The sequence below is a fragment of the Pan troglodytes genome, chromosome 16 (genome assembly GCF_028858775.2).
Source record: "Pan troglodytes isolate AG18354 chromosome 16, NHGRI_mPanTro3-v2.0_pri, whole genome shotgun sequence".
In the NCBI taxonomy this organism is placed as follows: Eukaryota; Metazoa; Chordata; class Mammalia; order Primates; family Hominidae; genus Pan; species Pan troglodytes.
Window position 1 is genome coordinate 77,554,283 of NC_072414.2, and position 25,744 is coordinate 77,580,026.

A 25,744-nucleotide genomic window follows, 5' to 3' on the forward strand; every position below is an offset into this window, starting at 1 on the left:
CCAGCACCAGATGAGACACTCCTCCCGCCTGTTCCTTCCCTTCACTGCAGGGTCTGCAGGGCCTGGCTCAAACTGCTCCCAGTGTCTCTGTCCCACCATCACCTCCCACAGAGTGCCTTCCGTGTCACCTGTTTTCATAGCGATTCCACACAATGACAGTGTGGCAGCAACCCACAGACACTCGCTCTGCAGGAAGCCCTGCTCCAAGGCCCTCAAGGATGACCTCGCTTAAGCTAGACGCCTGCCGGCTTCGAGGAAGGACTTCTCCCCATCCCTTGCATGCTGGTGAGCACACAGCTGACCCCAGGAGAAACAGGACTCAAACCAAGGCTGTCTGTTCCCACCATGCAGGCTTTGGTGTTTACAGTTAACAGTTTTTTGGAGGACTCCACCATTTAGACATGGATGTCATGCCTGGTTGGCGATCATTTTTTTTTTTTTTTTGAGACAGAGTCTCACTGTTGCCCAGGCTGGAGTACAGCGGCATGATCTTGGCTCACTGCAGCCTCTGTCTCCCAGGTTCAAGTGATCCTCCTACCTCAGCCTCCCAAGTAGCTGGGATTACAGGTATGCACCACCATGCCTGGCTCATTTTTTGTATTTTTAGTAGGGATGGGGTTTCACTTGTTAGCCAGGATGGTCTTGATCTCCTGACCTCATGATCTGCCCACCTCGGCCTCTCAAAGTGCTGGGGTTACAGGCATGAGCCACTGTGCCCGGCCAGGACTGACTTTCACATTGCCCAGGCTGGTCTTGAATTGGGCTCAAGCCATCTGCCCACCTCAGCCCTCCTAAAGTGCTGGGATTATAGGCATGAGCCACCATGCCCGGGCCTGGTTGGCAATCTTCATACATATCATCACTCATCAGTGCCAGGAGAGTAACACTGTCCTGACTCCATGGGGAGGGGGCCATTCTCCTGGACTCTGACTTAGTACATGTCTCTTCCCTTGGCTTATCTTAATCTGTATCTTTCCCCTATAATAAACTGCAACTGTGAGCGTAACAGCCTTCAGCGACTTCTATAAGTCTTTCTGGCAAAATTGACCGAGGGTGGTTTCGGAGGCCCCCTTTGTTGCACCTGGTGTCAAAAGTAAGAGCAGGCTTGTGTGGAGACTGCACCCTCAGACTCTGCAGGTTGACCTATGCTCCACATAGCACTGTCAAAAGGTCCCTGGGTGATTCTGAAGTATAGCCATGTTTGGGAACCACCATGTTGGTCTAACCATGGTTACTGTCCCCATTTTGCAGACTGGTTCAATAATTTGCTCCAGGTTAACTGCAAATAGAAGGCAGAGCCAGGATTTGACTCCAGAGCATACCAGCCACCTGCTGCCCACCCAGACTTCCCTGGAAGACACGGTGACCTTTACCCAGTGGGAAGAGGTGGGACTGCATTCCCCCATGACCTTTCCGGACCCAGAGTGGCCGTGGGCTGCCAGGGACTCACCTGGCTGGGCTCAGCAGGTGCTCCTCACGCGGGCAGGTGCTTCCAGGTGCTGACAAAGGCCGTGGGGATAAGTGAGTAGGGCACTGTGGTGATGCAGTTCCATGTATCTGAAGTGGGGTCATAGCAGTCCAGAGTCTTACACCTCTGGGTCCCAAAGTAGCCCCCGACCACATAGAGCTTGTTGCCGGAAGCCAGGGCATGGCAAGACATGCGCTTGGCAGTCATGTCCCCAATCCGCGTCCACTGGTTGGTCTCACAGTCAAAGCGGTAGGCCGAGGCGGCTGTGAATTCCGTGTCACCTCCCATGATGAAGATCTGGCTGCCCAGGACGGCAGCGGCTGTGTACCGCCAAGGCTGGGGGCACTCGGCCTTGATCGTCCACCTGTTCTCCGAGGGGTCATAGCACTGGACCTTGGACACCATGTCCCGGTGGATGCTGGTTCCTCCGAAAACAAAGAGCTTCAGCTTGGCACTCACCACTGCGGCATTGCTGACGCCATCCCGCAAGGGGGCCACCATCATCCACTTGTTGGCCCCAGGGTCGTATTTCTCCACTTGTTTCAGGGAGACAGAAGGCGAGGCCGGGAAGACCCCTGCCAGGGATGTGTGTCCCCCCACCACATAGAGGCAGTTCTCCAGCTCAGCTGAGCCATGGCCAAAGCGGGCAATCAGCATGGGCGCCGCCTTGGACCATTCCTCATGGACGGTGTCGTACACCCAGACATCCTTGGAGACCCCGTTCTCGGAGCCCCTGCCCCCCGTCACATAGACCTTGCAGCCGATCGCTGAGGCGCTGAACTCCTTCCGGGGGCTGGGCAGGTCGGCCTTGGGGATGATCTCCTTGGCCTTGTGGTCCACCTGGTAGATCTTGTCACACATGAAGGTCTGGCCCCCCAGGATGAGTAGCGTGTGGCCCGCCTTGCGTGGCCGGGCACAGGGGCTGGTGACCACGCCATCATTCTGCAGGATCCTGGTCTTGCAGCGCAGGGCCTCATCCATGATAAGCTTGGTGCGCTCGTCTGCCATGAGGAGGGCCTCGCTGGAGACGGCCTCCTGCAGGCAGTCGGACGGCAGCAAGGCCAGACGCACGCTGCGGAGGAGCTCGGGCAAGTGGACCTTCCGCGGCTCCAGGTCGTGCTTCACCCACTGGAGGATGGCCTCGAAGACCACCCGCTCGTCCTCGGTCTCCAGCTCATCACTCGAGATGAGGTCCAGCAGCGTGTCCTTGGACAGGCTGTTGAAGTCCTCGCTCTGCCTCACCGTCTCAAAGTGCACCAGGCACATGCGCCAGGAGAACTCGTACAGCCGGCGGCACTGGTGGGCGTCCGAGAGCAGCATCATGCCCAGGCAGTTGGAGGGGAAAAGGTTCTTCTCCAGGAACTCGGCGGCAGCGTCCCGCACGTCGTGGAACTGCAGCATGTCGCCTGCCTCCAGCAGTGACTCAGCGTTCTCCTCGTTGATGGCGATGCGTGAGGAGTAGGCAAAGTCCAGCAGCAGCTCCAGCACCTCCGGGTGCAGGTTGTCCTGGAAGTTGACAGTGTCATCCCGGCTCTCCCGCAGGCCATGGCTGAACATGGCCTCAAAATAGCGGCTAGAGGCGGCCAGCACGGCACGGTGACAGGGGAAGGCACGGTCGCCCGCCCAGAGCGTGACGTCGGTGAACATGCAGTGCTTGCGAAGCGTGTTGAGGTGGGCCAGCACACAGTCCGGGTGGGAGGCCTTGTGGAAGAGGGTGACGTTCATGGACCCCGTGCTGCTCCGCGACTTGCGGGTCTCATGGACACTGACCGACATGGTGCGCCAGCTTGTGGGGGAACAAGCCCACAGGTTAGAGGAGCCCCTCCTGCCCATCTGCCCTCTCAGGGCTCACTCTTCAGCACAAGCCCCCTTGTCCCCTCCCACCCACTCTCTGCTCACCTCTGCTAAACCAAGCCCTTCTCCCGCAACCACGTCGCCAAGGACAACACAGGCAAGAGTGGCTGGGTCTCACCCTGCCCTGCAGAAACTGGTTTTGTTCTCAGGGTATGAGCCAGCTCTGGGACAAACATCTTTGGCCTGCAGATGAGCCACCCCCTAGGCAAGCTCCAGTTGAGGCTGCCTCCCATGGTTAAGAGAACATGCAAACGGTGTTCCTGACTCAGGCTGGTGTCCGGGCAGTGCTAAGTAACTGGTGCCTTTGACCACATTCCACTCTCATGACAGTCCTCTACAGAAGCTTCTCTTGTAAGTCCCATTTTAGAGCTAGGGAAGCCACAGCTCAGAGAGGCCAAGAAACTACCCAAACTGCCACAGCCAGGATTCTCACATGGGCTGTCCGGCTCTGGAGCCTGATCTCTGTTCAAGGTGACTAATCCCTGCAGGGTTTGCTGTGGACGCCCAAGCAGGGCCTCACGTACCCACTTCCCTGCTCCCAGCAGGCTCTGCCCTGGGCTGGGCTCCAAGCGGTACTGGCTAGACATCCCCCTTGCCTTGGAACAAGAGCCGCCATCAAGGCCCAAGTGCTCAGTGGAGACATGTTCTCTGAATCCAGGTGTCTCCACAGGGCTCTTTACCTAGCTGGGGCAAGTGATGGCTTGGAGGTGGGGCTGCCAGTGACTCACCCTCGAGACCAATGCAGAGGCCCAAGATGACAGCAGGACATGCCGAACCCTAATGGAAGTGATCCAGATTTGCCTCAGCAAAGCAGAGAAACACGAAGCCAGAGCTTCCCAGGTCCCCCAGCTGACGCCAGGATCCTGGGCCAATGCAGCGCCTCCCCTGCCTCCCTTGCCTGCCCTTCTCCACCAGGCCTGGGGACCTGGCGCTCAGAGTGATGGAGTGATGGCCAAGAAACAGGTTCACTGCTTGCTCAATCTAGGGGAATTCTAAAGCACTGTCATTAATGTCCAGTGAATGGCATGACCCGAGGCCCCAGTTCAGTACTTTGAACTCAAGGCTCAGCCAACAGGTGGCAAAACTCATATACCTAGAGAAAACATGGCCAACACCCTTGAGGCCATCTCGAAGACCACAGCTACCTGCCCCCCTGACCTGTGGAAGGAGACTGTATTCACCAAGTCTCCCGATCAGGAATTCACTGACCACCTTGTCAAGACCCTCACCAGAGTCTCCATGCAGAGGACCCACGCTCCAGCTGTGGCTACAACAGGGTTTTTATACAAGAAAAATAAAGTGAATTAAGCCTGAAAAACAAAAAAAAGGAAGAAAGAAAAGAAAACATGGCCAAAAAGCAAACTGCATTCCAGTATCTTGACCCCCTAAAAGCCTGTGCTGCTATCTTCCTGCTGGTAATGGGGCCAAGAAAAACAAAAAACCCTTAACAACAAAGTTTTTCATTTTTAATTTTCAAAAGTGTGTAACTCTCCTGCCGCCTCCCACTCCAAGTCAATTTTCTACTTAGGTAATAATCTGGTAAAGGTAGGAAACGATTTCATGCTTCAGTGAAATTGTAAATGAGTGTCCGGCTACATGGCTCTCTCTTGCTCGCTCCTCCTCTGGCAAAGAGGCAGAGAAGCCACAAACTGACGAGATTAGAGCTAGCAAGGTCCCTGCTTTTGGGCTTAGGCAGAGAGGGCACGGGGCCAGACTGGCCTTGCTGCTTGGACCCCCAAGCTCCAGGTAGACTGTACACCGAGGACCTGCCTAAGACACTGCTGTCCAAACCTGCAGCCCACAGTCCACAGGGCTCCAAGGCTATATGAGGTTAGCCCTTCTGGGGGTTGGGGTGAGAGCACTGGACGCAGGTCCAGGCTGTATCCTGGCTCCACCTCCATCCTGTACCTCACTATTATTTTCTTGTAAAGTGAGATCCCCATCCTACTCAGGCCTCCACAACTCACTTGTTGGCAACTATTTCCTGAGCGCATCCTCGAAGCTGGGCCCTCAGATGCAGTGGCACGGAGCCTGAGAGACTGCGCTGACCGGGTCTGAGGGAAGCTTTGCCAACAGCCTGGCCCGTGACTGATCGGAATTGCCTAATCCGAATTCCAGACCCTGCGACATTTCCCCAAATCTTGCTGTGATTGCTAAACTCTCACTCCAGTTTCCTCACTCCAGACCACCCCCTTGGTGATCAGACAATTTCCCAAATGTGGCTCTGTCCCCTCCTGCCCCACCCCACAGTGTCAGGACATTTTAAGAGGCATTTGTTGCCTCTGGTCTGCAGACCGTGCTGGGGGAAACGTGGAGAGCCAAGGACCAGGAAGAACTCTAGTTCAAGCCCTGGGACTCCTAAGCCCAAGCCCTCTCCACTGAGGTCACGTTCAAGGGCCCTGATGCTGAGGTTTGGCTTCAGTTCCATTGTCAACACACCTGTGCTTCCAAGGACCTCCCTGCTCTAGGTCCCTAGGCACCTCATCGCACCTGCCCCCTGCCCCAACCTGGCCCTGCCAGAGGGGAGGCTGGTTCTGAGCTTGGGCTGAACGGCAGCTTGAATGCCTGGGCTTAGACACTCCAAGTGTGGGGTGAGCCCCTCTGGGATTCTTCTTACAGACAGCCCCAGCTGGAATCCCAGCTCCTCACCTTAGTAACTACGGCCCTGGAACCAACACACCTAGAACTAACTCCACTCTGGGGCACTGTGTTAACTGGGCTGCCTGCGAGAGTACCCAGGCAGAGACTCCCTTTGGAGGGGGTTATGGGCAGGACAAAGCAAGACTCAAAAGACCGAGAAAGCCAAAAAGCAGGGCAAATTGAAACAGGGCAGCCACAATGGTCCAGAGAAGGAGGCAGAGCAGTGACCTCTCCAAGCCAACAGTGAGCGGCAACCCAGGGTCCCAGAGCTGACAGATACCCTGCCAAAGTCGGCACCAAGAATGCCTGCCTGCTGACGCAGATGCTGGCAACTCATGTACACGCCCAGGCAGGTTCCCACCCCCTAGACAGCCGCCAGCCTGGGGCACCTCTGTGCCAAGGGCAGAAGCACCTGCCTAGTTGTTTCCCCGGTTTGTCCCATCTCCTTCTGGGCAGTGCCTGCCCCTGAGCCAATCTTCCACTGATGGCAGCCACTCACTCACCGACTCAGCCTGATCCCAAGTGAGGCACTGGAGCCCCACTTTACAGGCAAGGATGCTGAGGCCCACACAGCTTCTAGGCATGTTATTTGTGTACTGTCTCCCAAACTGCACAGGAGGCCCAGAAAGGCAGGGACCCTGTGTGGGGCTCACTGATGTGACCTCAACACCCAGGACAGATTCCGGCACAGAGGTCACTTGACTTGATGGCATGGACCTGTCCATCTCTTCCTATGCCCATGATGAAGCCCTGAGACACAGCACACGAAACTCATTCTTATCAACTCCACCATGACTGCCAGCCCAGCCACTTTCAAGACCCAGAGGAGAGGAAGGCCGAGGCAGTGGTGAATGCTGCCTAGGCGGCTGCGACACCTGACATGTGGTAGACACGTGTCATTTTACTCACACCAGCACAATGCCGCCTCCTCGCACTCACAGCCTGACTGTTCTCTGGGAACCACCTGCCTCCAGGCAGCTCAGCGGGTGGGATCCCGGGATGGGCACTGGGCCCCAGGTGCTGCACATCACTGGGCCCTGGGGATCAGGTGGGGAGTGGACACGTGCCAGGCCTGGCTGATGAGCTAGTGTCATCCTCCCAACTGCTGTGATGGGGCCTACACCCAGGACAGACCAGTGGGACTCTATACTAAGACGTTCACTGGAACTTTGAGGAACGAAGCAGGCCCTTTCCCTAGGACTGCTGACCGGACTGGACCAGGGCTGGGAGTGGGAAGGGGTGACAGCCGTGTTGCCACCTACCCAAGATGGAAGCCTGCGCAGAGGGCCAAGTGGAGCCCTGTGGTCCTCTGGTCCGCCCCCTTTTGCTGAGGCCTGTCACTTAAGGACTCACAGGGTCATCAGTGCCCTGAATTGGTGATCAGGGGATGCTTGTCTCGGTAAGGGGTCTTAGCTGTGTGTCCCTCCACCCCTTCCATCTAGCAACCAGAAGAATGGTTGTGTGTGATTATTTTCAGTTGCTCAAGATATATGTGTTCAGTACCAGTGACATACCCAGCCTCATAGCAGGGCCTGGGGATGCAAAAGCAGCCCAAGCCAGAGGCTCCCAGCGGCGGGGGGTGGGGAGCATGTGAGAGGGCCCAAAAGCAGGCCCCGGGAAGCCTCCCTGTGCCCACGGCTCACGTCTTTGGAGCCATAATCAATCAGACACTCTCGCTCTGCACATATCACAGAATTGTTCTCATGACCTAAGCGTCGTCCTGAGCTTTGATGGATTTAAGGCACATAGCGTAACTGCACAATGTTGCAATGCCACAGATCAGCAACTCTTCATCCTGCTACGAGGGGTGGATCCACCTTGGACATCGCTGCTCCCCAGGCAATCCTCACCTACAGACTCAGCTAAAATGTACCGGGTAACAATGTGCCCAGCATCCTTCTCCAGCACATCTTTGGAAAGTTAAATGCACAAAGAAACAAACTAGCCAAGGGGTGAGACTTTCTGAAGAAAACTTGCCACACTCACAGAAGATTCCAGTGACCGAAAGCGAAAGGCCTATCCTGAGAGAAATAGGAACCCGGATGCCATCAAAGCTGCTTTTTCCGTGCCAGTCTCAGGAAGGCCTGACTTAGTATGGCTGCAGCACTAACCCCTTCCCACCCGCCTCCACTAACCAAGAGTTAGCAAGGCTCAAAACGAGGGTGTCAGCTCCATCATTCTTCACTACAGGATGGGGAAACGAGAGAGGCACAGCACTCAGCCTGCATAGTACCCAGGCATGAACAGCTCAAATTATCTCTGGAGCTCAGTGCCAAGCCAATCCGTATGGCCCCCTGGTACAAAATGAAAACCCCTCCCCACTCCCACAGTGCGATTCTTTTTTTCTTTTCTTTTTCTTTTTTTTTTTTGAGATGGAGTCTTGCTCTGTCTCCCAGGCTGGCGTGCAATGGCACGATCTCAGCTCACTGCAACCTCCGACTCCCAGGTTCAAGCAATTCTCCTGCCTCAGCCTCCTGAGTAGCTGGGATTACAGGCGCCCGCCACCACACCCGGCTAATTTTTGTATTTTTACTAGAGACGAGGTTTCACCATGTTGGCCAGGCTGGTCTTGAACTCCTGACCTCAGGTGATCCGCCCGTCTTAGCCTCCCAAAGTGCTGGGATTACAGGCATGAGCCACTGCGCCCGGCCAGGGCGATTATTTTAGGTTTGCCAGTGTACCTGCAGTGTACCAGTCTCTGGGTTAGCAGGAAAGCACCTTTGGAAACTCGGAAAAGCCAAACCTGGCTTTTGGGCTTTTTGACAGATGTGGCTCTGGACCCAAGCACAAGACTTAGAGAGGAAAATGCAGCTGAAATTCAGGCTGCATGAGGTTGGGTGCCCTTATGCAGTGAACAACCTGCACAGTGATTCACGGCCACCCTGCAGGAGCTGACGCTGACAGAAACCCAAGACACGGCCCTTCCTGGCACCAAGTATGCACTGGGTGCATCGGAGTCAGGATTCCACCAACAATGACTTCATGAAAACACACAGCCGCAAGGACCTCAGCATGTCCCTTTGCCAGGACTTCCATCATTCCCGTTTTATTGATAAGGAAACAGACTCAACGCCACATTCTTGGAACTTGGGCCTGACTGCAGACTTTGAGCTGCTAATTCCTCAGGAAGGCGGAGGTGTTCAGCAAGCAGTGGCAGGAAAGGAGATAGAAAGATGAACTCCTTGCTCTCCTGTCCCCTCCTGAGGGCTGGCAGCACAAGCCAGGTAGGATGCACCAGCCACCCGGCCTGAGGTCCCCTGCCTGGGTTGCAGAGGCTGTGGGGGCAGCAACCATGTGTGAGGGCGCCCAGCCAGGTTGCTGCCTTTCAATGGCTCGTTTAAAAAAAAAAAAAAAAGCGGCCGGGCATGGTGGCTCACACCTGCAATCCCAGCACTTTGGGAGGCTGAGGCGGGCAGATCACAAGATGTGGAGTTCGAGACCAGCCTGGCCAACATGGTGAAACCCCGTCTCTACTAAAAATACAAAAAATTAGCCAGGCATGTTGGCGCGTGCCTGTAGTCCCAGCTACTCGGGAGGTTATAGCATGAGAACTGCTTGAACCCAGCAAATGGAGGTTGCAGTGGGCCGAGATCATGCCACTGCACTCCAGCCTGGGCGACAGAGCGAGACTCTGTCTCAAAAAAAAAAAAAAAAAAAGAAAAGAAAAAAATGCAGGCAGGGCACAGTGGTTCACGCCTGTAATCCCAGCATTTTGGGAGGCTGAAGCGGGCAGATCACCTGAGGTCAGGAGTTGGAGACCAGCCTGGCCAATATGGTGAAACCCCATCTCTACTAAAAGTATAAAAATTAGCTGGGCATGGTGGCATGCACCTGTAGTCCCAGCTACTTGGGAGGCTGAGGCAGGAGAACTGCTCAAACCTGGGAGGTGAAGGTTGCAGTGAGCTGAGATAGTGCCACTGCACTCTAGCCTAGGCGACAAAGCAAGACTCCGTCTCAGAAAAAAAAAAAAAAAAGTGGGCAGGGCATGGTGGCTCATGCCTGTAATCCCAGCACTTTGGGATGCTGAGGCAGGCCTATCACCTGAGGTCAGGAGTTCCAGACCAGCCTGGCCAACATGGTGAAACCCCGTCTCTACTAAAAGTATAAAAATTAGCTGAGCATGGTGGCACGCGCCTGTAGTCCCAGCTACTTGGGAGGCTGAGGCAGAAGAATTGCTTGAACCCAGGAGGTGGAGGTTGCAGTGAGCCAAGATCGTGCCACTGCACTCCAGCCTGGGCGACAGAGAGGCTCCGTCTCAATCAATCAATCAATAGCAAAAAAAACCTTTATGCGTATTTATTCAATATTGTATAGATCTTGTTATTTAAACTGTAACTGACCTGAATTATATTTTTCAATGTGCATATTTATTTAGTTTGATTTTGTTTCATCTTTTTATTGTGAAAAGATCTGAGGCCGGGCACGGTGGCTCACGCCTGTAATTCCAGCACTTTTGGAGGCTGAGGTGGGTGGATCATGAGGTCAGGAGATCGAGACCATCCTGGCTGACACAGTGAAACCCTGCCTCTACTAAAAATACAAAAAATTAGCTGGGTGTGGTGGCGGGTGCCTATAGTCCCAGCTACTCGGGAGGCTGAGGCAGGAGAATGGCCTGAACTCAGGAGGCGGAGGTTGCAGTGAGCCGAGATGCCACCATCGCACTCCAGCCTGGGTGACACACCAAGACTCCGTCTCAAAAAAAAAATAATAAATAAATAAATAAAAGATCTAACACTTGCAGTGAAGTCACAAGAATTGTGAAATGGCACCTTCTGGTCTCAGGTGGACAGTTTGCTGGGCAGTACTTAAACCTCCCAGCCCTCAGCCTCACCCCAGCTTCCTTGCCTCACTTTGGCCCCCATGCCTCCTGCACAGGAATGGGCTGCCCATGGGGCAGTTCTAGAATGGAGCAAGGATCAGGGAAGGGCTGAGAATGTCTGCTTCAGACAATGCTTGGTAATAAACGGGCTTCCCCTTCAGGCAATCCCATGAGGTCCCTGCATCAAATAGCTCCCAGCCAATGCTCACCCCAACAGCACAGAACCACAGCCCTTCCGCAGCCTCTGACAGTGCATACAGTGAGACCACCTGGCTTCACCTGCTTTCCTGAGGTCAAGATCAACAGTGCCACCAACCAATGCTCTCAAATTGTGTCTCCTTCCCCACCCAGACACAGACACAGTGTCCCTTGTGGACAATGAATCAGAGGATTACTCTACACATGGCCCTACCCGTCAGCCTGCAGCCAAAGCCTGGAAAGCGAAGGGAGGTCCCGACAGACCCAGAGGGCCGGCCGATGTTTCAGTGCCTTCTCCACATGCTCCAGCCTTTTCACGTAACGCACCCAAACATTAAGCACACTTGAAGGGCAGCCACTTTAACTTCCAGGATTGACCGCAGAGTCCCAGGGTGACTGCAGCCTCTGGTCACCAGGGAGTGGGAGCTGTGATTACAAGTTGAGAGGGACGCCTTCTCCACTCCAGAGGAACGGGTCGGGCGGTGCACCACGCTGGGCCCTACCCAGTTTGGTGAAGCTCTTCTTCACAAAGAAGGCACAGAACAGGAGGTAAGGGGTCAAGGCCTGTGAAACTCTGCTGAAAGATGAAGCAACACGTGCTGCTAAAAATCAACAGGGGATTCTGGCCAGGAAGGGAGCCAAATCAAATGCACGACTATCATGTACCTGATACTGTGCTAGGCATTTTACATACAAAATTTAATCCTCACAACCAAGCTCAACATGGTTATGACTTTCTGTCTTAATCAGGACGGATGAGGTTCTGCTGCAGCAAGGAACAACCCCCAAATCTCAGCAGCTGTACAGGAGAAAGATTTTATTTCTTGCTCATACTATTAATACATGCATCATGGTTCAGGCGGTAATGAGTGTTCTCATCAATCCCACTCCTAGGAACCCAGATGACAGAGCTGCCACCATGTCACCAGTCACTATGCCAAAGGGCGGAGAGAGAGCTCTGGAAAGCATAGCACTGACAATTAAATGCTTGGCCTGGAAAGACACACAGCACTTCTATTCACATCTCACTGGCCAAATCCAGTTACACGCCTTCACTCACCCACCAGAGAGCCAGAAAGTCCAATCCTGCCATATGCCACACTATTTCTGTAAAAAATTTACCGATAAGAAAATAGAAGCTTGCAGGTTAATGATAATGGCAACAACAGTGCTAATCACAGTTGCTTAGTATCATATGCTGGGCACCGTCTCAGCACTTCATGTGTTAACTCACCTCATCCCTACTCAGCCGCAGGTATAACCATCGTCTGCATTTCACAGCTTAGGAAACTGGGCAGGGAGGTGTTAGGCAATTTGCCCAAAGCTACGCAAGGAGTGGGGGCAGAGCCCAGGGCTCTGTCTTGCTGAGTCTGTTCCCACAACTACACTATGTGAGCTCACTGACCCAAGACTGGGGAAGGGGCGGTGTTCAAATCCAGGCCATCCCTCTCTTTGCTGAGCACCAAAGGGGACAGAAGAGAGGTCTGTGGGGCCTCAGCCCTGTGTCCACCAGCAGGTCCCAGCACCAGGACACTGTCCTCTCCGCCTATCCCTTAAGCAGTCCTTCTCCACCAGCTTCTGTGCAACCAGGACAGAGGGATCCCGAAGAGGATTAAGCTCCCAGGCCCCATGGTACCCACTTCTCTCCTATGGGTCACTGGTCCTAGTAGGGAGCAGCCTCTGTGATCAGATAGGGAATCAGGATTGAGAAAGTTCACCTTAGAGAAAGGACCTATCCAGGACTTGCCCAGCTACTCAAAGGCAACGTATGGATTTGGCCAGCTCCTCACCAACAATTTTTTTTTTTTTTAAAGAGAAGCCATCTTGCTAAGAAGAGAAGCCAGCCGAGCCCTCCCATGGGAGGAACTGTTCAGGCCACACATCCAGCCCGGGGCAGGTGCAGATAGATGCAGCCATGGATGGGCAGCACCTGCCTTTCTGCCCAGCGTCCTGTCTTTTTGAGTGGTAGCTCTACAGACCAAGTGAGAGAGGCCAAAAGCCACACCCAGGAGCTCCACTGTGTTGTCTTTTACTGACATTAACAGTGAGGAGCAAGACAGAAAAGACACTAATGCCCTAGAACCACACTGCCTGACCAGAGTGAGCAGGGAGGAGGCAGTGGATGGGGACACACAGCTTAGTTCTTGGGGAATGAAAAACTCTTCTTCATCGTATGTATAAGGCATAGATACACATGTGGTATTAAAATGCAATGAGGAGGGTGGGTGCAATTAGGAAAAAACATCTAAAATGGCTTAGGGGTAGGGAGGTGCCAACAAGATTGAGAAACACTGCAAACACAACTACTATTTTCACTTTGGCTTATTATTTTCAGCTTTTATCCCAAAACAAACACTTTTAAATTATTGCAGTTACAGAATACTATTTTACACTGGTTTTACCTCAACTTTTCACAGAGTTGCCATTTTCCTATTCTTCCCTCACTACTGAACAAAGACTGATTAAGGGCCTGCCAAGTGCAGGCACTGGGGACCCAGCCTTCTGGAGCCTTCAGGAACCTTAGTCTAGTGTCTTTGTGGTTGTCAACTGTAAATTGTAATGTCTGTGGAAACACATCACTATGGTTTACGAATCCATTCACCCATAATTTTCTGAATTTTTATGCAAGGAAAAACTAATGCCTTTTGCTTCTGTTGGTTCACTGTATTCTCTTGAGATAAATCCTTTTGAGAAAAAATGTTTTTATGTCATACCGTCCTAAAAGTTCTATTTACCAGGTAGGCCACCCACAAGCCACACTTAAACCACCCTGCAATGAAGAGGCTTCTTTCAGCTCAGGGAGGGGTGGCAGCCCCTCTAAACTGTCAAGGCAGATGGAAGGTGCCGCCTGGCTTCTACCTGCCACATGCCAACCCCCTCAGCTTGGGGGCGCTGCCCAGGCTTTCTCTGGACCCCAGAGCTGGGAGTCATCTGCAAGCCCAGCTGCTGCACCAGACGGGAGTAATGCCAATAAAGTGGACTCCACTGCTGTCACCACAGAGGGGACAAAGAACTCAGCACTCAGGTTCACCCATCTGGTGAAGTAACTCGTTTCCTTCCACTTACCCAGAGCAAGCCAGAGACAGAAACAAAGAGGGGCAGCGAGATTGGCTCCCTCCAAAGCAAACATGGCCTCCTGAGGAGGATTCCCCCTCTATAGCAGGATTGGCCTGGCCCTTTGCAAACAGATGCAGTCTGAGGACCTGGAGGGAGGCTGTCTCTCTTCCTGTCTGGTCCCACAGATGGAGCCATTAAAAGCACTCTGGCCTAGATATCACTTTCAATGAACCACCAGGAGTGACAGTCTTGGAGGAACACAAACATGCAGAACAGAACAAAAAAAGAACAAAAGCCAAGCACTGGCCACTTACTGGTAGTGAATTTCTTTCTCCCTGTTCTCCAGAAGCTCTGTTCTTCTCTAGGCTGTCAACGCTGATGCTGAATCAGAATGAGAATGCCTCTCAATTCCCAAAGCCCAAGACACAACTCTTTCTTTACCCGCTGACAGAGATGAGAGCAGGGGGAGCATAGTTGGCACAATCTCTTCAGACAACAATTGGGAAACATCTTACAAAATGACAAATGCATGTGCCCTCTGCCCCAGCATTTCCACTCCTAAAAATTTCCCTTCCATCATGCCTGCACATGGTTACAAAATGGTTACACACCGCAGCATGGTTACAAAAGGAGGGGCTGCGAACAACTACAATGTTCACGAATAAGAGGCCTGGTGAGATAAACTTGGGTACACGCACAGAGTGGACTTCCACACAGCTATCTAAAAAAAACCAAAGGGGCCGGGCGCAGTGGCTCATGCTTGTAATCCTAGTACTACTTTGGGAGGCCAAGGTGGGTGGATCACCTGAGGTCAGGAGTTCCAGACCAGCCTGGCCAACATGGTGGTGGCGGGCACCTGTAATCCCAGCTACTCAGGAGGCTGAGGCAGGAGAATCGCTTGAACCCAGGAGGCGGAGGTTGCGATGAGCCAAAATCGCACCACTGCACTCCAGCCTGGGCGACAAGAGCAAGACTTCGTCTTAAAAACAAAAACAAAAACTAAAGGACTGGCTTTCTGCACTAAAATGAAAGAGATGTGTATCAGATGTTACTTTTTTTTTTTTTTTTTTAATGAGATGGAGTTTCACTCTTGTTGCCCAGGCTGGAGTGCAATGTTGCAATCTCGGCTCACTGCAACCTCCGCATCCCCAGTTCAAGCGATTCTCCTGCCTCAGCCTCCCAAGTAGCTGGGATTACAAGCATGTGCCACCATGCCCAGCTAATTTTGTATTTTTAGTAGAGACAGAGTTTCTCCATGTTGGTCAGGCTAGTCTCGAACTCCCAACCTCAGGTGATCTGCCCGCCTTGGTCTCCCAAAGTGCTGGGATTACAGGTGTGAGCCACCGTGCCCGGCTCAGATGTTACCTTTGATATGTGTTAAAAACCAGACTATTCATACACACACACATATATAATATAGACACGCCTACTGGCACGTGCACAAACTATCTCTGGCAGGCTGTGTAAGAAATCGGTTACTGCTAGCTATGGTGGAGAGGAGAGCAGGGGAGACTGTTTTCACTGCACACCCTTTTGACCTACTGAACTCTGTGTCGAAAGTAGTAGTATCTTCAAGCACCTTGCTGTATGTGAGCCTTTGTGCAGGAGCCCTATCTACATTCTTTCATTCAATCCTTTCCACATCTTCACAAGGTCTCACTGTCCTGGCTGTACAGATATGCAAACTGAGGCTCTGAGAAGATAAGCAATGCACACACATCCTTAGTTTGGCTGAAGCCAGTATTCAAAGCTGTTTCACTCCAAAACAGCAAAATGTGGGATATTTATGAAGATGAAGCACACCAACACTGCGTGTGCGTGAACAGAGGCATGCTATTACAAACTCTTGATTTCCCAAGCCTCCCGCTGCCACAGCAAACCTATGCCTGTCTTCCCGGGCCTCAGGACAGGAGACAGCACACGGAGATACACCTCCCTGCCAGGCTGAAAACTGCGTACTAGGTGGAAGACTAGAGCATACAGAGCAGGCTCCCCCTGTCCCGCCCCCCGACATCTGCCTTCCTCTCTGCCTGGGACATCCCCACATGCTGGCACTCCCACCTCTGCCCTGTAAGACCTGTGCCCGGTATTCATTCTCAGTGCCTCAGTTTCCTCACTTGTGAAACAGACATGAAAATAATTACACCAACCCCAAAGGACTGGTGAGGGACTGAAGAGGGAAGATGATGTTCAGAGCCAGGCACAGGGTCCAACACCTAGCTCCCGGTTTTCAGGGACTTTAGGTAGTACAGCTGTTCTCAAACTGTTTGGTCTCAGGATCTTTTTACAACTGAAAAATGACTGAGGACCCTAAGGGACTTCTGTTTATGTGGTTTTGCCTATTGGTATTTACCAGAGTTGAAATTAAAACTGAGCAAAAAATTATGTTAATTTAAAATAATAAATCCATCACATGTTAACATAAATAAGAAATGTTTTTCTGCTGCCCAGGCTGGAGTGCAATGGCACGATCTCAGCTCACTGCAACCTCCATCTCCCAGGTTCAAGCAATTCTCCTGCCTCAGCCTCCCAAGTAGCTGGGATTACAGGCATGTGCCACCACACCCAGCTAAGTTTTCTGTATTTTTAGTAGAGATGGGGTTTCACCATGTTGGCCAAGCTAGTTTCAAATTCCTGACCTCAAATGATCCGCCTGCCTCAGTCTCCCAAAGTGCTGGGATTACAGGCGTCAGCCACTGTGCCCAGCAGTAACAGGTGTTTTTCATAAATCAATTTCCCAAGAAAAGATAAATGTTTCAGGTGATGGGTATCCCAGTTACCTGATTTGATCATTACACACTGTATGCTGTGTATGAAAATATCACAGGTGTCCCCAAAATATGTGCAACTGTTACATGTCATTTTTAAAAATTATTTTTTGACCAAAAAAATCAATTAAAACAGTTTTTTAATTGAAGATAGTGGCTGGATTCTCATATCCACTCTTGCACACAATCTGTTGAAATGCATTGTTTTGACTATATAAAGAAAATCCAACCTTACACAGATAGTTGGAAAAGGGAGATTTTATTTTCAGATAATTGTGGATACTCTTCTTTGATACTACACTGAGACTTGACAAGTATAGTGCCTTAAAGGTTAGCTGCAATGTGAAATCTGAGCCCGTATCAATGAACTTTTGTACTCAGTGGCATTCCCATCTGACAGCCTGTCCTGCACTTTGAATGGATTGTTTACCCATGTGTGATTCTGTAACATCAAGCATCGGCCATTTGGAAAACATCGGTTCACTGAGTTATGCACTCTGGAGAGAATAAGTGAAAAAGGCAAATAATGTTTTAGTATTACCACGAAAATAGTTTTGACCTTGTGGACTCTCCACCAAGAGAATCTCAGGGACACCCAGACCACACTTTGAGAACATTGCGGTAGCGGATTTTTCTTTTTTTGTTTTTTGAGACAAAGTTTCGTTCTTTTTGCCCAGGCTGGAGTGCAGCAATGGCGTGATGTCAGCTCACTGCAACCTCCACCTCCTGGGTTCAAGCAATTCTCCTGCCTCAGCCTCCCAAGTAGCTGGGATTATAGGTACATGCCACCATGCCGGCTAATTTTTTGTATTTTTAGTAGAGATGGGGTTTCACCATGTTGGCCAGGCTGGTCCTGAACTCCTAATCTCCAGTAATCCACCTGCCTCGGCCTCCCAAAGTGTTGGGATTACAGATGTGAGCCACCGCGCCTGGCCAGAAGATTTTTCTTATCTTCCACACTAACCACTGTTTTTTTTAAGAACTAAGAAAAAGAAAATTCTGTAGGAAGCATGGGGGCCTATGCAGGGGGTCTCCATCCCGTTTGTACTGTGATGCACTAGAGGCACTAGAGCCTGCTGTCACCGGAGGCAGCTGGACCCAGTACCCTCTCACCCACTGCTGGCTGCCTCCCTCTAATGACCTGGCCCTGCCTGCTCCTCCCTTCATTATCAAAAGCCTTCTCTCACCCACAGGACCACCTCATCCTTCTCCAAAAAAAACAGACCTCGGGTTTGCAGAGGACAGGCCCTCCAGTAGCAAAGTACAGGGGCCGTGAGGAGACTGCTACACTTGGGCTTTGCAGTTGATAATTCTCGGTCTCTTGAAATTACATATGTACGTTTATTTATAGCAAAAACATGGGTGCCCATAAATAGCCAGTCATTCATATACACATTTTTAGCATATGGTTTAGCCACCAAGTTCCACTGCATCATCCTTCCTGGGACCTTGCATTGGGGTTTTCCTTCCCAGTCTTGCGTCACCACTGCAGGCCAGGTTATGGCCAGGTCCCTGAACCCTTTCTTCCCACACCTACCAACCCAGTGCCAAATTGTGAGCGCTCCTGCTCAAAAGCCTTCAAGGAGGCTTTCACATCCAAGCTGTGTTCAATCGGTTCCCTTTCCAGCTTTGTCCCACCCCCAGCCCCTCTTCCTCCCTCTCTCGGCTTTAGCTCTCCCCCTCCCTTCCTCTCATTCTCCCTGCTCAGCCCCACACCCTCACCTCCCTAATCTCTCCTTTCATAGCTACACCCCACTCTGGATTTTACATTTGTCGGGTATGTGGATGGCCTTGTCCACAGTACATGTTCAGAAAATGAATGCAGTAAATACACTGAAATCTGAGCACCTACAATGTGGTGCCCCATGCGACACACAGGGCGTATGGCATGCAGTAAATAACATAATTTTGTCTTGTCTCCTAGAATGAACGTTCTTCTGCCCTCTGCGTCTTTGCTGCAGCACGGTAGCCTTTCTTCTACTGCTGGACAGCACTGTTCACTCCTCAGGTCACTGCGTATTGTGCCCTTCTCTGTACTGGCAGCTCAAGGACAGTGTTTTGTGTCATCTTTGCTACCTAGAATCGATTAGATGCTTAATAAATACTGCTGAATGAAATGGGGATTAGCCACAATACCCACGGGAGAAAGAATCAAAATGATCCAGAGATCTGTTAGACCCACCTGAGAGTTCCCTGGTGCCTGCCTGGTACCTGCCATATTATTTGCAATATAATCAACATATACCATATTTAAACATTTTATTTATTATTTATTTATTTTGAGACATAGTCTCACTCTATCGCCCAAGCTGGAGTGCAGCAATGCGACCTCGGCTCACTGCAATCCTCCAGCTCCTGGGTTCAAGCTATTCTCCTGCTTCAGCCTCCCAAGTAGCTGGGATTACCACGGCCGGCTAATTTTTGTATTTTTTTTTTTTGGTAGAGATGAGGTTTTGCCATGTTGGCCAGGCTGGTCTCGAACTCCTGACCTCAGGTGATCCACCTGCCTTGGCCTCCCAAAGTGCTGGGATTACAGGCATGAGCCACTGTGCCCAGCCATATTTAAACATCTTAGGCCAGGAGTGATGGTTCATGCCTATAATCACAGCACTTTGGGAGGCTGAGGTGGGCGGATCACCTGAGGTCAGGAATTCAAGACTAGCCTGGTCAACATGGCAAAACCCCCTCTCTACTAAAAATAGAAAAATTAGACAGGCTTGGTGGCAGGCATCTGTAATCCCAGCTACTCAGGAGGCTGAGACAGGACTATCGCTTGAACCCAGGAGGTGCAGCTTGCAGTGAGCTGAGATCGCACCACTGCACTCCAGCCTGGGTGACAGAGCAAGACTCCACCTCAATTAAAAAAAAAAAAAAAAAAAGAATTTTAAATGCTAGATGGGAAAGAGCAAACCTTAACTCTTTTCTGGATGGTGTTCCATAAATCATACAAAGCGAATTGCAGATACCGACCTTGGGCAGCCTACCAGGAAGGTTAGATGCTAAGAGTCCCTGGTTTCAAATCCCAGCACTGCCATTGCTACCTGTAAAACTGGTCCAAGATACTGAAATTCTCTGAGACTCAGTTTTCTCATCTGAAAAACAGGGGTGACAATAACTGTCCCGACCTCGAGGTACCATCCTCAGAATTAAGAGAGAATACACGTAAAGAGTGTAGCACGGTGGGACACAAATTTTGCTTGATTCATGACAGCTGCTGTTATTAATCATATTGTTATTGATGCAGGTCCATGGATGTCGACCTGACTCCTGTGATCATGACAGAGATTTTCAAATCTAATTAATGTGTGCCACATAGGTAATTAATGGTGTTACTGATCAATTGGTTGACCTTAAAGAAGGGAGATTATCCGGGTGAGCCTGATCTAGTCAATAAGCCCCTTAAAAGCAGAGTTGGCTGGGCACGGTGGCTCATGCCTGTAATCCCTGCACTTTGGGAGGCCAAGGCAGGCAGATCACCGGAGGTCAGGAGTTCGAGACCAGCCTGGCCAACATGATGAAACCCCGGTATCTACTAAAAATATAAAAAATTAGCCAGGCTTGGTGGCACACACCTGTAATCCCAGCTACTCAGGAGGCTGAGGCAGAAGAATTGCTTGAACCTGGGAGGCAGAGGTTGCAGTGAGCTGACGTTGCGCTACTGCACTCAGCCCAGGCAACAACAGCGAAACTCCATCTCAAAAAAAAATAAAAATAAAAAGCAGAGTTTTCTCCAGCTGGTCCCAAAAGTAAAAGAGTCAGAGATTCAAAGCAAGAAAGGATCTGACACATCACTGCAGGTTTGAAGATGGAGGGCATTGAGACTAGAACCCGGCTGCAGCCAGCAAGGAAATGGGGACTGACCTCAGTCCTACGACCATAAGGAACTCGATTCTGCCAAAAACCTGAGCCTGGAAGCAGATTCTTCACCAGAGCCTCAAGAGCCCAGTACAGCTGCACCTTGATTTTGGACTTGTGAGACCCTAAATAGAGAACCCAGTCAGGCCAGCCCAGACTTCCAGCCTACAGAACTGTGCATTAATCAATAGGAACTGATTAAGCCACTAAGCCTGTGATGATGTGTTATGCTGTAACAGAAACCAATATAAGCCCCACCTGGCCTCTAGTCATAATGTACAGACATTAAAAACACACCAGGTAATCATCCAAAAGGAGCAGAAGACAACTCACGCTTTCTGCATTTTCAATTCCTGGACATGTGATGCTAGAGAGCAGAGACTGACGTATTTCTTTTTTTTTTTCTGAGACAGTGTCTCTCTCTGTCACCCAGGTTGGAGTGCAGTGGTGTGATCTCGGCTCACTGCCAGCTCCGCCTCCCAGGTTCACACCATTCTCCTGCCTCAGCCTCCCGAGTAGCTGGGACTACAGGCGCCCACCACGACGTCCGGCTAATGTTTTGTATTTTTAGTAGAGACGAGGTTTCACAATGTTAGCCAGGATGGTCTCGATCTCCTGACCTCGTGATCTGCCTGCCTCAGCCTCCCAAAGTGCTGGGATTACAGGCATGAGCCACCACGCCCAGCCAACTGATGTATTTCTATATCCTGGTCCTTAGCAGAGTGGGTAGTATAGAGCAGGTTCTCAATTTCATTTAACAAAGTTTCAACCTTCTGGGCAGTCAGAACTACATTGCTTACAGCTTTGGAGCTGCCCTGGCAGCCAGGTACAATTATCTGAGCAAAACCCAGCAAAGTCCTTTTTTTTTTTTTTCCTCCTAGAGGAAACTCCAGGCACAGGAAGTGGTTCAGACAAAGCCACCCAGCAACCAGCGTAGGTGTGTGTCCACATGCAAACGTGTCTTGCTTTGTACAACACAGCAAAGGACCATGTGCAGTGGCCCCTGCCTCAGCCCGCAGCAGCCTCCCAGGGCTTAGCTAACCAGCCAAACCCTGGCATTTTGCTTGTAATTGTACCTCCCAGTAAAAAGTCCTGGTTGGAGTGGTAAAAATAGCAACTGCAACTTCCTGCAACACAGATATACCAGTTGATGCCTGAAAAGAAACCTGGTGATTCGACCTCACTCCAACTCAGCGAAATGCCTTCAAGCTGCGCTCACAATGGCAGTGGGACAGGAGCCCAGCAAAGGCAGCCGACCCACCCCCCCGCCCCAGGAGGACCCATGCAAAACCAGCTCTAGAGTGAGATGCTTCCCTTACTCTCTTAATGAAACACCCAACTCTCAGAATCAGGAGGTGTCTAATAAACGCAAAAACTGCTTTCAGCGAGGCCCCTCCCCTTTCCCTTCTCCTGCTCACTAGCTGCAGAGGTATAAAGGCAGAAGCCCTCCCTACCAAAGCCCTTTGAGGGTCCCACTGTCCCCTTGGTTACCCTCTCCCTTCCCCCTACCTACATCTATCCCTGAGATTGTTCCAAGTAGGTCAGGCTGGCTGGGATCACAGGAGCCTCCTCTGGAGCTTGGTTCTGAGTCATCTCCAGGGCAGCAGGGGAGTCATGGCCAAACCTGGATGTTGCTTCCTGAAGGGTGGGGAGAGCCTGGCCAAAACGTCCCCAGGTACCCAGCAGTAATGAATTCCTCTGGGGCCCAGGCCATGGTCAGCAGTTCCCTGGCTCCTCTATCATGGGGCCCGATGCCTCCTGGGACCACACAGGCAAGTAAACAGGGTTTAGTCTGTGGTGGCCACTGCCCCTTTCTGGGCCTTTCTCTGGACCAGCTACGGAACTCTCTCTGTCCTCCTGGCTCATTTCTTTATTCCTGCAGACAGGTGACAGATCATTGACTAAGCCAGCCCTCTGAGAAGAGCTCTCAAGCCCAGCCAGATGGCTCTCAGCCAGGTAAGGCCCCGTGCATCTCTGGGACAATAGGCAGACACCTCCCACCTAAGGCCAGCTCCACTGCACAAGGGCAAAGTCACCCCAGCTCCTCCCCTGGATATGCTGGCTGTTTAGAAACACCTGAATTCACTCAAATGTTCCAGATATTTCCGTTTCGCTAGTAAAAACCATGCCTCTTCATGTTTGCAGAGCTTTTCAACATAAAATGAACTTTCAGGAATGTTTTCCCATGCAAAATATACAGCAGCCTAGTGGGGGGCAGGGGCGGGCAGGGATTAAAGGGCTTCATTTCACAGATGAGTACCCAGCTGAGGTCAGGAGACCAATAAGAGGCAGAACCAGCACTCAATAAACTTTGATCTTCTGGAAAGACAAAAGTGGACTAGAATCAAAGGACAAAGCCTGAATAAACATTTTTTTAATGGAACAATGAGATTCCACCCACCCACCCCCACCCCATCACATTAGCTAAAACTAAAAATGTGGATAACATCAAAAATTTGGGGGCTGGGCGCAGTGGCTGATGCCTGTAATCCCAGAACTTTGGGAGGCCGAGGCAGGTGGATCACCTGAGGTCAGGAGTTTGAGACCAGCCTGGCCAACATGGAGAAACCCAGTCTCTACTAAAAATACAAAATTAGCTGGGCGTGGTGGCGCTTGCCTGTAATCCCAGCTACTTGGGAGATGAGGCAGGAGAATCGCTTGAACCTGGGAGGCAGAGGTTGCTGTAACCTGAGATCATGCCATTGCACTCCAGCCTGGGTGACAAGAGCGAAACTCAGTCTCAAAAAAAAATTTGGTGAGTCTGTAGAGAAATGGGCACTCAGGCACTATTATTAGTGAAAGAGTAAACTGGGTAAATCTTTGCAAAGGGCATTTGGCTTTGACAATGAAAATTTAAAATAATCACACTTGCTCAGAAAGATGCATGATGAAGGACACACAAGATTTCATTGATCATACAGGGAAAATGAGGCATTACCTAAAGTCTCTCCTTAGGACACAATGAGAGGAAATGATGGTTTGGCTGCATTGTGGAATATGACGACGCTGTGAAAAAGAGCTCCACCACACACTAAGTGGTATAAGTTGTAGAGTATTGAGTATGATTCAAATTATGTAAACGCAAAATATGCACATACAACGGAGGACTAGAAGGGTATGCACCCATCTGTGGACAGACACAAAGGAGGGGATGGACCCTCACACTGTGCTCCATCTTTTCCTATATTTTTCATTTATAAAGGAAATCCTAGCTGGGCGTGGTGGCTTGCGCCTGTAATCCCAGCTACTTGGGAGGCTGAGGCAGGAGAATTGCTTGAACCCGGGAAGCGGAGGTGAGCTGAGATTGCGCCACCGCACTGCGGCCTGGGCAATGAGAGGGAAACTAGATCTCAAAAAAAAAAAAAAAAAAAAAGGAAATCCATTGATATATTATTTAAATCAGAGAAAAACAATAAAATGAAAGAGAACAATGTTATCCTCAGTCTCTCCCTGCACCAGAAGACTGCAGAATGTCAGGGTCTGGCACCTCTCTGTGCCTCATGATGTCTCCGTCCGCAGCCCATGCAGGCCCAGCCTTTGCACGAGCTGTGCTACCCACCTGGCAGGCCTTTCTCTGATCCTCCCACGGCTGGCTCAAATGTCACCACCCCAGAGAGGCCTTCCTTGACCCCTCTTCGGAGGGCATCCTCACTTGACCATCTTCCCACACCTCCCTGTCCACTTCCTCTGCAGCTGCATATTTTTGTGAGTCTGTTGTCTGCCTCCCTCAGCTGAATGTGGGATCAGGAGAGGGTCGGGGAGGACCTTGCCTTGTTCTCCACTGAATCCCAGAGCCTGGCAGAGAACAGATGGGGGAAAAAAATTCCCTGGACACATTTGAAATGAGAAAACCAACAGTCCACTTCCTCACCTCATCAATGAGGAAACTGAGGCAGATTCTCAACATGCCCACTATTGAGACCCTAGCGCTGTGCCATACCCGCCTGTCTGCCTTCCACATCAGACGCTGAGCTCCCAAGCAGGAGCTCTTTGAACCTGACTTTCTTTCCTCAGCTTCTAGTCCACGGCGAGCCATTCAGAAAACTAAATAAATGTTTGTTGCATGAACAGAGCTGGGTACCTTTCTCCCTCAGATTTCCAAGCCTGTGAACAACAAAAGCGTTCACAGGCTAAGGGACTTGCTGCCAAGGTCTCACAAGCCCAGCTAGGGTGCAGACCATGAACTCCGGACAATGGATGGAATCGCCATGGTTTTCTAGAAAAAGAGCTCCTCCATCTCTTGGCCCTCACTCCTCTCGGACAAATTGGCCTGGCCAACAGCAAACCTGGCTGGCAGCTTGTCCTGGAGTTTGAATGAGCACAGCTTCTCCTTATCTTAATTAGGAAATTAATTCTGCTCAGCCTAGATGGATCTGTGGTCAGCCTCTCCTTGGGGGCCCAATGGGAACAGGCAAAAAATGTAAGCAAGGCTTTTTTGTCTCCATCCTTTCCCTGCATCCTACTCCTCACCACTCGGCTGATGGTGGAAGGCTCCTCCTGGCAGAGGTGGGTGGGGAGTGACACCTAAGGTGAATGTGGCCCTTGAGCTGGTGGCAGCAGGCACAGCGCTCCCATGGCCTGCTCAGCCCTGCTTCCCCGTGGGAGGAGCCATCCAACTGGTCTTGCAGGCTGGTGCTCAGTCGCCTCCTCCTGCCCCGCTGGGCTCCCTTGAGATCCCTTTTTTTTTTTGACAGAATTTTACTCTGTTGCCCAGGCTGCAGTGCCATGGCGCGATCTCGGCTTACTGTAACTTCTGCCTCCGGGGTTCAAGCGATTCTCCTGTCTCAGCCTCCCAAGTAGCTGGAATTATAGGCGCCTGCCACCATGTCCAGCTAATCTGCTGAAGATCTCCCTTGCTCCTCGAAGCTCGTTGTCCAACTCTCTGCTGGGAGGTGGCCCTGGCTCTGTGCCCAAGGGACATCCCACCAGGGAAGTCTCACCCTAGTCATTCCAGAGGGGGTCATCCTGGTGCTCCCACGAACTGCTGCCCAGCTCCCTGCCCACGACCAGTCAGAGCGATGGCCCTGAGAAATGAGTAACCCACACACCACCTTCCCTTGAGCCCACGCCTGCTCCCCTAAGCCC

General features: G+C 51.3%; 1 protein-coding gene and 1 non-coding gene across 4 annotated transcripts in view; both read right to left on the reverse strand.

Moving 5' to 3' along the window:
- The window catches only part of KLHL25 (kelch like family member 25), a 38,135-nt gene that overhangs the window by 7,207 nt on the left and 5,184 nt on the right, over nt 1-25,744 (reverse strand). Inside the window, exons 1-2 of one of the 3 annotated variants that reach the window (XM_009429776.5) lie at nt 11,194-11,337; nt 1,451-3,254 (exon numbers count right to left, since the gene is read on the reverse strand). In XM_009429776.5, coding sequence (XP_009428051.3) covers nt 1,475-3,244 — 1,770 coding nt within the window. In that variant the 5' untranslated portion in view covers nt 3,245-3,254; nt 11,194-11,337 and the 3' untranslated portion in view covers nt 1,451-1,474. Of the gene's footprint in view, nt 1-1,450; nt 3,365-11,193; nt 11,338-25,744 lie in introns of those variants that run through there. The other 2 variants (XM_510571.7, XM_063794319.1) reach the window with 2 other exon arrangements.
- Nucleotides 3,931-4,012, reverse strand: MIR1276 (microRNA mir-1276). Its single transcript, NR_035627.1, has one exon. It is a non-coding gene; the product is annotated as a microRNA mir-1276 (primary transcript).